Raw genomic sequence first — 13,573 nt, forward strand, 5'->3', positions numbered from 1 at the left:
GTAAATCAGCAAAGGCCAATTTTTCAGTAAATCACAGCAGGGTAGTAAACATTCATGGGAAACAAAGGAAGTATACATCGGTGGCATTCCCTTCACAAAAATAAATGCTGAATTGTGGACCCAAATGTAAGAAATAAATATAAAAATCTTACCAAACAACAAGAGAAACATTTAGAAGATCTTTTACGGCAAGAAAAATTAAGACACAATATCAAAGCATAATCCATGAAAGAAGTCATTGATGAGCTCAACTTTATTTTGATTGAAGCCGATTCTTTATCTAGTCCTCTCTAAGAAAACTCCAAAACTAGAAGAAATATCTATAAACCAGATATTGAATTCTACTCCATAGGTCATGCTACCTGACTTTGAACCTTGGCAGGCCCAAATGTCCTGGACTGCTCATATTTGTAATTCTGGCACTCCTACTTTAAGATGAAAGCTTGAGATGAAAATGAGGTAGAACTCATCTGTGGAGTATTCAAAGAAGCGAGAGAGAGAGAGAGAGAGAGAGAGAGAGAGAGAGAGAGAGAGAGAGAGAGAGAGAGAGATGATCTCAAGGTGGGAGAAGAAAACTAATTCCTAAAAGCTATTCTCAAACTTCCACATAAGCTGTGGCAAATACATGCCTGTATTCAACCAAAAGACACACATAGTTAAAACAAAAAGATTTAAGACAACATAGAGAAAAATAACACGGTTTTGAAAAAATAGTTTTACATTTAGCAATAGCTTAATCTAGAAATGTATGTTAAGTCCTGTGACTCAATAAAATATAAGTAATTCTATTTTAAATGGAGAAAAGCAAGCCTAAAAGATGCCTGAGCAGACAAAGGCATTTGCTGTCATACTCGACAACTGGAATTCAATGTCCAGAATTCATACACACAGTAAAAAGAGAGAACTGACTTGTAAGGTGATCTTTAATTTTCACGTGTACACCATGACTCACATGCATGGGTATATACACATGTATGCATACACATAGAGAAAAACCAATAGGTGAATAATAAAATGATTTTTGGGAAAGGGTTTCAAAAAAAAGATGCTCAGCATTATTATTCATTTGGGAAATAAAAATTCAAACCACAGTCAATTCCACTTGAACACAGTACATTTTAAATGAACACAAGTCCATCCTCTGCTTTAAGATGTTCTTATATCCCTTCTCATGGAGGCTTCTCCTTGCTGCACTATTTACATGCATAACACATACTTGTGTGAGCATTCATACATGTTTATGTGTGTTCTGTGCATCTACCTGCCTACACTGAGAAAATATATTCTATTTAACAGAAATATGTGGTGTACTGCTGAAAAAATATTTTGGACAATCTCACAAAACTCATACACTGCCTGACATATAACTGACCGATAAAATTTATGAAATTGTTTTTAAACTCCAATGTTCACTATTTTTCTTTGTATTTTAGTTGAGTTATGAAAAACTTTAAAATCTTTTTAAATTACCTGAATATTACCTTAACAAGGTCCAGAGGTCTTATTATGAATTGTTTTATGCCTCTGTATCTGGGAACGTTTCCTAGTTTTATTGTGCTTTTTGGAGGGAAGAGCATAAGTTATTAAAATATTTTTCGAATCCTATCCAATGGGAATTTTCACATCTACTAATTGAGTCCAGCCTATTAACATTAGTATTAATTAATGTATATTTTATACAACTAAAATCTTAAACTTAGCTTAATGTTTAAATATATAATTTTCATTGTCTTTAATATACATATTCTCTGTATTTTTAAAATGAAAAGAAATATAAAGCTGCTTAATTGAGTTACGCATTTACCTTCCCATGGCAGAATTTAAGTATTTTGATAATGCCTGCTATGGTGCGGGAGAATTGTCTGTAATCTGTCAATCATGTTTTAAATAAAACGCTGATTGGCCAGGCAGAATGTATAGGCATAAAAACCAGACAGTACGTGGAAATGATGTAATGAGAACAGGAGAACTCTGGGAAGGAGGAAGTTGATTCCTTCCTCTCCTGCCCAGATCACCGAAGCAGCAGGATGTGATCTGTACCACTGAAAAAAGGTACTGAGCCACATGGCTAACATAGATCAGAAAAATGGGTTAATCAAGATGTGAGAGTTAGCCAGTGAGAGGCTAGAGCTAATGGGCCAATCAGCTTTATAACTTATAGAGATCTCTGTGTTATTTCTTTGGGGCTTGCCGGCTGTGGGGTACTGGGTGGGACAGAAACCCCAACAAGCAGGCCTGGCTTCCTTCATGTTACACTGCTATACCATTGATAAATTTCCAATTCAAATATTAAGAGAAAGTCAAGTATGGTGTTTCATGCCTATAATCCCAGCACTTTTGTTGTTCTTGAGGCTGTAGGATCCTGAATTTGATGATAGCCTGGACTACCAACAATCTCAACAATCTTCTTTCTGAAGTGATTGATTAAATACAATAAAATTACAAGGAACTGAAATCACAATTATTTTCCTTAGGAACCTTTATATCAATCATATTAAATTAAGTATTTGAAGATTTAGATAAACTAATCAGTTTGGGGGAGTATTTTTCATATTTTAGAGAAGTTATCAAATGCTTAATTAAGAAGTGATTTTCATTTTCTAATAGGTTATGATATGAGTTCATATTAATTTACATCAGATTAAATAATACATAAATTTGTATTATAATTTATTACTTTTTACTCCAAAATACTGCTTGCCCAGAGCTGACTTTAGCATTCTTTATGTTATTTGTAGATGGTGCACTACTAATTAATGATGATGCTTTACGAGTTGCAATTCCCTTTAGCTATGATAAATGTTCAAAATATACTTAGAATTCTCAATAAAAAAAGTAGACTTTTAAGCCCAAAGCTTTAAAAGGTTGCCAGCTAAAGTTCTGAAGTCAGTTGCTATGGTGACTCTTTTAATTGTTTCTTCCTATTCTTCCAGATCTAATTAGAACATCAAAGTTTATAGCATATGTAGGATAAGAGCACTCATAATTCCCTCAGCAGGTTCTAGCTGCTCTGTAATTAAAACATAACATTTAAGACCAGCAGACCAGGAATACATTAGAATGTTTAAACTGTATAATAGAAGAAAGAAGGCTATGGAAAAAAAGGATTCCGTTTCTGTAATTAGAACCAGGTCAAATATGACTCCTTTGGAGGATCATTTTAACTTTTTGTTGACCCTTTGTACTAAGGAGTTGAAAACATTTTCCTCTTTCCTATGCAGTCTCTGGAATAAATTTAACTTCTATGTTCTGACATGCAAGGGTCCAATAAAAAATTCAGGGCATTTAGTAATGTGATCACCACAGAACATGTTCTGAAAAGCAGGCCCAGTATATTCTGCCTAAAATCTCAGCACTTGGAGGTGAAGGAAGGAGAATCACAAGTTCAAAGCTACTCTCAGATGCTTGAGACTAACAGAAAGTCAAATATGATGTTTCATGCCTAAAATCCCATCACTTTCGTGGTTCTTGAGGCTGTAGGATCCTGAGTTTGATGATAGCCTGGACTACCAACAATCTCAGCAATCCTCTTTCTGAAGTCATTGATTAAATACAATAAAATTACAAGGAAATGAAATTACAATTATTTTCCTTAGGAACCTTTGAGGACAGTTTGGCTCCATGAAAGTGTCTCTCAAGAGATCAAACAGGTCTAATGCACATAATCTCTGCTGTTATGAGTGTGGAAGGGAGGGAGGGAGAGAGAAAGGGAAGGAGGAAGGGAGGGAAAGAGGGAGAGAGCGAGAGAGAATGAGAGAGGTGCAGGAGAAGAGAGGAGAATATAGAAGAAGAAAAGGGGGAGAGGAAAGAAATGAGACTCTTTAGAAAAGATTACTCCATAATGGCTGCTTCATAAAAAAATGTTTAAGAGAGAAAGTTTTCAGCATATGTCTCATAGTACATTACTGAATTTTATAAGTACCACTATCCTAAAATAGCAGTAATATTATAGCATATATGCAATTAGGAAAAGTTTATTTGGTAGTAATTGATGTTTTGAGCACTGAAAAATACATTAAATTATAACTTTAGAAATAACAAAGGCTACATTACAAGAGACTTTCAAAAACATATCTGTATTATTTAAATAATAACTTAAAATTAGCATGTTACTCAGATGAAAATGCCACTAAAGCAACATTGTAATTGTTGGATGCAAAATTTTAACTGAAATTTAGCAGTGAATATTTAAAGGTAAATATAAATAGTAATAGTTATATATTAGTAAATACAGCATTTTATAATTACTTAGATTTTTCACTTGGTTTATACACATTTATATTTATTTTTTACATGTTCAAGTAACAAATATTTGTGTCATAAAAAAACTTCTATATCAATAACTATTTTATACCTATATGTACAAATCGCAAAGTGTATATACATGTTTATGTGGATTTTTACACATGTACAAAAGTTGCCTACACATGTGTGCCAGAATAAAGAGGCTGAAAGTCAATCACACTTCACCACATTTTTTTAATTAAAGGTTGTTCATCAAACCTGGGGTTTATTATCAGGTTAGGCTGGCTGACCAGTGAGCTACAAGGATCCATTTGCCTCCATCCTCCGGTGCTGTTTTACCACACCTGTACTATTGTCCAGGATATTATGCTGAGACCCAAACTCAGGTCCTTATATTTGCATGACATATACTTTATAAATCAGGCAATATTTCATCTCAATATCTTCTCTGAAAGAATCAATTTTTAATATAATGATTTCATAGCTTGAGCAGAGCAATGGGTCATAAATCAAAGTACTCAGGTACCAGGACCAACTTAGTACCATTTGTATTTATTATGATGAAACATAAACCAGTCTTGTTGGTAGCTTCACCTATAATAATCACTAATAATATTTGTCCCACTGTCTTCTAAGGATTAAATAAAGATCAGATGGAAATGAGTAAATAAAGGCTTTAAACATTAAATGTTCTATGCAAGTATCAGTTCTGATACTAACATTGTTATTGAAAGTACAGATTTGGTTTCAAGATGCAGATAATACCTAATTATAACATTTTAGCTCAGAACTGGTAACAGTAGAATAACCTATCAACCTTCATTTTGACAATCTGTATTTACCTCATTTATAATGAAATAAAGCAACCTTGGATTATGCCACACCATGTTACAGGATTACCTCAATAAGCACATATGGCCCATTTAGCTAAGGACTTTTTAATAGGTACTGTCTAGTATGAGTTGAACCCAAAGAATAGCTCTACAGTTTCAATCTGTATGTATTACATTAGAACACTTTGCCATCATATTATTACATTTTCATAGCATTATTTTGTTTTATTTATTGGCATATCACATCTTATTTATGTAAATAGATGTCAGCCTTTTAAAATCAAAGTGCACATACTTACCAATCTACATAAATTGATTTTGATGGGAGTTTTGTCTCTTTTCCAAATACATTGTTTCATATGGTAAATAACTGTTCCCACACCTACTTTCCAATTTAACTCCAATTACTTATACCTTTGTGCAAAAAAATGCCATGCAGCAGTTTTCCATAAATTGTGTTCAAAGTTAAGTTCTTAGAGGGAGGAAGGAGACCACTTAAATAGTTAAATCACTATGGCTGCACCTGCCACTAAGATCAACTAATATTTGGGTTCAATGTCGAGCAGCAAGTGGGAACCTGAGACACACTTTCACTTACCACAGATGAACACAGTCTCGTCTGAGTTATCGGCACAGTCATTCACAAAGTCACACAGCCTGTCCTTTAGAATGCAGTGCTTGGAAGCACACGTGAATTCGTCAGCAGCACACTTTCTGTTTGTGTTAAGTAACGGGGAGCAATCTCGAAAGGAAACATCATCGACTGCCACATCTCCTATGTAACTGATACCACGTTTTGCCCTAAAGACAATCTAAAAAGATAAAATGAACAAGAAGAGCCAATTAGCATTAGGCTGTGAAGAAGTCCAGAACACAAACAAACATGGCAACAAGAACATCTAGATTGACTTTCATAACAAATACTCCCAAATGAAAGTGACCTCTATCAAGATAATGGCTCAGAAAGACTAAACATCATGAGTGTCTGCACTATACTCAATTCTGGGAATATGAGAAAAGCAACAGTACCACCTAAGAGATATATAGTTAGCATATAGACTATAGACTCCAAGCAGAAGTCATGCACCCACTTCTACACCCTGTGCTGACTCTCAAATCCAAAACAAGACTGCTTACCTCGTAGACACACACACACACAGAGAGAGAGAGAGAGAGAGAGAGAGAGAGAGAGAGAGAGAGAGAGAGAGAGAGAGAGAGAGAGAGAGAGAGAGAGAACCCAGTTACTTTTGTGTATATATAGACTGAAGATGTACCCATTATATTTTTCATAGGATTGAACTGCTGAAAAGGATAAATGAGTAGATATTTTAAATACATGGCAAAGTCCTTAGTACACGCATACACACAGAGGTGTGTGGGTGTCTGTGTGAGTGTCTGTGTCTGTGTATGATGGCCCTGGTTATCATCGCAAAACTTGTGTTTAAATATAGGGTTTTCTCAAGTAAGACTATGCAGACTTCTCAGTGCTGCTTCACAGTATAAGTCATGAGTTAAAAACTCTGATCTTTCTGAGTCTATAGAGAAAGGAATCATGGGAATGAAGAATCACGAGCAATATGTAATGTATGCTCATCACTGTGCCTTCTCAATGTATTTTGGCACAGCAGATGCTCAATACCTTGTTACTGAGGGGATGGATAAGTCATAAGAAAAAGCAAGTGTTTACATGTTATCCATACTTTTAAGAGTCTATCAGTATGAACAGACTTTTTAGCCAGATTTCAATATGTGTATTTTTGAATCTTAAAAAGCAAAATTTATAAGTGTGTCCACATGCTGAAATATCACTTAATACAATTTTGAAAATAATTTTTCCATATTAATATTCTATATGCATAGAACTGTTAAGGAATTTGCTACATGATCTGGAAACCCATGTCTGACAGAAGCAAATCCATTTAAATATTCTCACTGAGATTTTTTTTTCTTCATTGAACATCCATAGAAGTTGAATATCTAGCCTCCTTCTAATGATGTCTTATAATATGCAAAGTCATTAGTTTATTCTCGAACAATTATTTCTTCAGGTTGAACATTTTACCCACATACTAAACTATCTCCAAGTGCATAATAAGGAAACTAGATAGTCAAATATAGGGCAAGAAATATATGGCATTTTTTCTGCATGGCATTCCTGGAAACTGGGACAGTGCAGTTCAAGCCCTTATACATATATATCATGTAGAGCTCTCATGGCTGAAAGAGCTGGTCCATCAGAAACAGAGCCATAGAGATATCTGCTGTGTATTCACAACCAGCAAGCTTACTTGTGCATACAAACAAGAGAACAAATGGAATTTTTAATTATGATCCTATTACTTGAGTATTTTCAAATTCATGAAATTCAACTCCACATAATTAAAAAGAAAACAGTCTCCTACATATGGTATGAGCATCTTGCTCTATTTATTTTAAAAGCCATTGTTTGGTTTTCTATTTTAATATGTAGTACAGTTTTATCTGGAAAAGCTGTCCTTCAAATGAGAAACAGTGGTAAGAGACAAAGTCGGAGGAACTCGATTTACAGTTGGGAAAGAAAACTTGGGAATGTTATGACAAATATTTAAGTCAGTGTAGCGTAATCCTGGGAACTAAAGATTAAATGCCTATGCTTTCAATAATGAGCTGAGGTGGGTGAAGTCAAGCATGGAAGAGCCTGGTGATGTTAGGCAAGGGATTTTAAGGAAAATCATGGGCACGCCATTCTACCCTGTTCTTGGGTCTTAATACACACTGATTTGTAGGAACTCAAAAGTAGCAAATGATCCAGATCTTAAATATTTTATTTTTAGCATAGCTGTTTTATATGTAACTTTTTGTTTACATGCTCTAAAAGAAAATCAGCCATACTCAACTGTGACAATTTTTGGAAATGTGAAAATATGTTATTTTACCTCGCTATAAACAGATAATTATCAATTTCTCTGGTTTGTTTATTTAACTATCTAAGTACCTATCTGCATGAAAATGGCATAAAAGTAAATTTAAGAATGGTTTTATTTCAAGCCATTACATTTTGTTAATGAATGGACTTTGAAATGAAAGTACAATATCCTAAAATATATATTTTTCAGAAGATCTCATTGATTTTCCCTTCCCGGGGGGATCCATGTGTCTCTGTTAGGGTCTTCTTTGTTACCTACCTTCTCTGGAGCTGTGGATTGTGGTCTGGCTATCCTTTGCTTTTCATCTAGTATTTTGAAGTGATGGGGGTTGGGTTAGGGGATTAGGGCTGGGGGTGTTGGTCCTGCCTCAACTTAATGTGCCAGACCTTGTTGGCTCCCCTTGGGAAGCCTTACCCTTTCTGAGGAGAGGATGGGGGTGGGCTGGAGGGAGGGAGGGAGGAAGGGAGAAGATGGGAAGAAGGGAGAACTGTGGCTGTATGTAAAATGAATAAAATATAAATATGTACAAATAAAATTATATATTATTTTATTTCAAAAAATAAAAAATACTCAATCCCCATCAAAACTACAGATTTCCTGATTCTTATTAAGTCCCTCAAAATGGAAAAAATACCAAATATCTTATAACTTTGTGATATTCATTTTTAAAATTGTAATATTCGTACTACTTGAAATTTTCTTTGGTTGTTCGATATGTGCTATTTTATATATAATAAAATAAAGGCATATACCATCATATACTCCAACATATTTTAATTGTATAAATCTATTCAATATAAGAAGTTCAAATCATTAAAAAATATTTCAAAAATGACTTTTGCAGCTACATTTACAAAACCTGTATTACAATGTCTGAGAGTCAAATCTCAGAAATAGAGGAGGTGTTCTTTCAATGTGAGAAGCTTGCTGAGAGTAAAGGACTTTTATCACTCACATTACGTGTACCTACAAGTGTAGTTGTCTAATTGGGAAAAGTTATGGCTTTTTAAAATGGTAAATTCTGTGTGGAAAATGCCATATGGGGTGCTAAATGTTCTGCATTCACACAGCACATCAAACTGGGAATGAAAAGAGATGAGAATAATGAGAGAAAGAAGGAAATTAGTATTTGAGACAAAAATTAACTAAGTTCTGTCTTCAAAAATCGCTTTGGTTACAAACCTCTGCGTGTGAGTGGGTGCCCAAGAACACTTCCACTTTCTTCCACCGTGGCCCCTGCTGTCCACTCTGAGCCCACACTTTGGAGATAACATTGCCTTTTTTGATGAGCACCTGCAGAGATTAATCAAGTAATAGGTTTTAAATATTTAAACTTTAGACATGTTTGATTTAGGCTTTTAATTCCTACATGTAGTCCCTGAGAGAAAATCTAAGACTTTTTCATTAGATACCTTTGTTTTCTACTGTGATCGTATAGCGCCAGGCCTCAGGGGCATCTCACAAGCTCTGTGGGATGATGCTCTAAAAATGTGCACGAGTATCTGTCAATCAAGCCCTAATGTGTCCAGACACCGTTTCATTAAGAATTCAACTCTACTAGCTTTATGAAAAATGTGGCAGCGCAGCAGCAGAAGCAGCTGATATTTTATATATTAAGTAATATACAGATGATTGAAAGGAAAAGTATTAAATTACTTAGTAGAACATTCTTTTGAGAATGGCTTCTCTGGCCAATTGCTTTTAGCAGACTGGTGTGTCACAACACGTGCCCATCACAACAGCATAGATGAGTGATATGTGCAAACACTAACCGCACTGTATAAGCTTCTTGCCCAAGGGTCTTGAAATAAACAAAGGCCTATTGTATTTGTTATAGTTTTTACTTTACTGTCTCCTAAAGGTCCATGGGAAATGGGTTGGTTTTTAAGTGGTATTGGGAAGGAATGAAATCCTTGAGGGTAATCCTAACAGGACCTTCTAGGTCACTGAGTTTGTGGCATCCCACACAATAAGATAGATATCATTAGGAGCAGTTGCACAATTCCTCTGTTAAAATAACTAAGATTCTTCATTTTATATCATTATTTTTTAAATTTTATTTATATAACTGAACATATATTTAGATTGAATTTATGAAGCTTTTAACTTTTAAAAAGTAAACAGGCTCGTGAGATGATTAAAATGGAAAAAGTGCTTGTTCCACAAAAATTACAACATTTCCATCGCCACTGTCCAGAGCAGAAAGAGAGCCACATCCTGAAAGTTGTTCTTTGGTGTCCACACACATACTCTTGCACTCACACACCATACACACAAAGATAATATTACATAAAAGTATAATTTAAATTAACATTTAAAGGTGTTGTGCTTTTAAGATTGAATTCACATAAATTTATTTTACACAACTAGAATTATCAGAGCAAAATAGTACTAGAAAAAATAATATGAAATTCTTGGTCTGTGAATATCTAATTCAACACAGTAAAATCAAGAAGCATAATTATAAATAAAGAATCCATTTCTGGAGCATATAAGAAGAATGCACAGGAAGAAGTCCTTTGTATGAAAGCCACATGTTTCACAGGATTAGCAACAAGGGAAATTATGTAAGGTGATATACTAATAACAAAATAGTAATTAATTTTGTTAATGTGATTTTGTGTAACCATGCACATATATAAGGAACATGTGTAATACCATTTGTTACTTATTAATTAATACCACAGAATATAATAAGTTGATAATGCCCATGCTACTAATAAAAGCAATAAGTAAAAGTTTTGACTAAAAGAAAGTGTGTGTTTTTTTTTTGTGTGTGTGTGTGTGTACATGTCAGTATTCATGCCTGTGGAGTCTGTGTTTCTTCTCCACCTTTGTCTGATTTTTATTTGAGACAGGGCTTCTTACTGAACCCCATGTCTATGGATTTAACTGGATTTACTTGTCAACCCCAAAGCTAGTGCTACAGGAGAGTTGGTTTGGGCTTTCTACATGACCTCTAGGTGTCTGAAGTCAATTCCTTTTGCTTCCATGGTATAAATTTTGTCCACTGAGCATTGACACAGCCCCAAAAAGCAGTTTTAATACTAATGTCAAATAAGTGTAAATCATAACTTCATAAGATTGTTTAAGGCAGTTTTAGAATATTAAACAAGTGCATTATTAAATACATGCACACAAATACACTATCAAACAACATTGGTTAGAAGATCAATCTGCCATAAAAAGGTGATCCTTACAAAGATAACTTTGTAATTTTTCCATTATAAAAACCCCTAAGGGAAAAAAAAGAGAAAAAATAAGAAAAATAAGAAAAAACTCTAAGAAGAGCATTTTTTAAAGAAAGATATGCTTATACAACTTTTAAGGGAAAAGTTTAATATTTTCTAGGCAAATTCTAGAACCAAAAATGTGAGGCAATAATACTCAGAACAAATATAAAATAAAGTAATTCAATGACTATTGGAAAAGAAGTTGTACAGCTTGTGACAGTCTGCTTCTTTCTCTTGTGGGAAAATAGGAAAGCAGTCCAGTTTCATCTTATTGTAAGTATGATGAACCCAGTCTCCTTAGCAAGACACATTTATCAGTATTTAAAAGGATAGCTTTTGTCTACATATTGCTTTTAGCAGGACTGGTTTAAAACTATTCAATAACTAAGTAAGATTTTTAAGAGGTAATGCTAGGACATGGCTGTCTGCACAATAACAAATGGTAAGGCTTGTCAAATGGATGAGGATTATATTATATTATATTATATTATATGCAATGTAGGGATCTAAGAAATAATATAATAAACCCACACATTGAAATGCATAGGCATGTATTATTAACACCAATATATGGAGGATTCTCATTGTCTAATAAACAAACTGCCTTGGCTTTTTGATAGGGCAAAATTTAGATAGGTGGAGTAGACAGAACAGGAAAAAGGAAGTGAGGTAGGTGGCTCAGACAATTGCCCCACCTCTCCTAGGTGAGGCAGAACGCCATGCCTTTCCTCAGTGAGATGCAATGAAGCCAGCCGCCAGGTCAGATATGCTGAATATTTCCCGGTAAGACACCGCTCGTGGTGTTACACAGATTATTAGATATGGGTTAGTCAATATGTGGGTAAGAGGCTGAAACTGAGCCAGGCAGTGTTTAAAAGAATACAATTTGTGTGATGTTATTTCGGGGTATAAGCTAGCCGGTGGCCGGGAGCTGGGCAGGATGAAAAGCAGGCCTGCCCGCAGCTCCTCACTACACCAATATAAACATAAGATAACATATTTTTATCATGTATTTAGTACTAGTACAAAATAGTTGAGAAAAGGAGACTTGACATGTTCTGATTTAAAACAGGAAAAGAAACTAGAAATGTAGATAAGTAATGGAGTTAAATCATCCTCAGGCAGTCAGAGTACCATTAATTGAGGCAAAATTAAAAACTACTAGAGGCAAAGACTGGGGAATAAAATTGAGTCAGATTTAGACTTTGCAATACCTTGAGTATCAAGACAAAAGTATTTTTTAATAAAAGTGGACAAAAGAAATAAAGTCCATAATGATAAACTAACAGCACCCAATGGTATAACATGAGGTGAGATAAAACCACAGCAAAAAGTACACACAGCAAATTCAACTTGAGGGCATTTTGAAAAATGGTTTGACTGCAGTCTTATAAAATAACAAGATCCTAGAAATGATGTGGGAGGTCCTTCTGTTTATGTGTTGCTTTTATTGGTTAATTAATAAAGAACTTACTTGACTTATAGCATAGGAGAAGGAAGGTGGGGTTAGATGAAAGCCATAGATCTGTCACCTGAGATGCTAAGAACTTTAGCTGATAAGCCACAACCACATGGTGATACATAGATTAATAGAAATGGGTTAAATTAATATTTAGGAGTTAGCCAATAAAAAGCTAGATCTAAGGGGCCAAGCAGTGATTTAATTAATACAGTTTCTGTGTGATTATTTTGCGTCTAAGCTAGCTGGGCAGCCAGGAACCAACAAGCGGCTCCCTTCACCGACACAGAAGTCTACAGAAGATCAGGAAGTGTTCATGTGAAAGGTAGTAGAGATTGGTGGCAATTGTGAGTTTGGTATTAGGACTTTTGTTGAGGGAGAGGTGGGAAAGACAAAGGAGCAAAGAGTCTTGTTTTGTTAATTTTGGGCACTACAAGTGTAGAAGGCAGACTTTTAAAGACTGGGAAATGAGTGGAGTTGGGGGTGCATGATGCAAAATTCTCAAATATTGATAAAAATGTGTTACTACAAAAGAAAAGAAATAATATATTTCCTTCTAAGTTTCCATGTGAATTAGTACTATCTTTCCAGAAGGTAATAAGGCTCTAGTATGAAAAGTAATAAATAAATATTAATGACATGTTTTATTGCCTAAATTTGTCTATAGGAAGTCATGTTTCCTGAAAAAATAATCAACTCTGGTACAGATATATAAAGTTTTCTCTGAATAGAAGATTCGAAATTCAGAGTAGGTGAAGAAGCCTTTGTAAGTGAAGGTCAAACAACCATTCTGTACATAGCTCCAACTCTGCTTCAGTAAGCACTGTGATCACAAATTCATCCTGCTGCATGCCTGGCTGACAGGCTGGATGACCACAAGCAAATGATGCATCGTGT

General features: G+C 34.7%; 1 protein-coding gene across 1 annotated transcript in view; it reads right to left on the reverse strand.

Moving 5' to 3' along the window:
* The window catches only part of Malrd1 (MAM and LDL receptor class A domain containing 1), a 617,971-nt gene that overhangs the window by 352,876 nt on the left and 251,522 nt on the right, over positions 1–13,573 (reverse strand). The window contains exons 22-23 of the mRNA XM_038334493.1: positions 9,167–9,277; positions 5,677–5,890 (exon numbers count right to left, since the gene is read on the reverse strand). Coding sequence (XP_038190421.1) covers positions 5,677–5,890; positions 9,167–9,277 — 325 coding nt within the window. The remainder of the gene's footprint in view (positions 1–5,676; positions 5,891–9,166; positions 9,278–13,573) is intronic.

Source organism: Arvicola amphibius, chromosome 6 (genome assembly GCF_903992535.2).
Source record: "Arvicola amphibius chromosome 6, mArvAmp1.2, whole genome shotgun sequence".
Lineage (NCBI taxonomy): Eukaryota > Metazoa > Chordata > Mammalia > Rodentia > Cricetidae > Arvicola > Arvicola amphibius.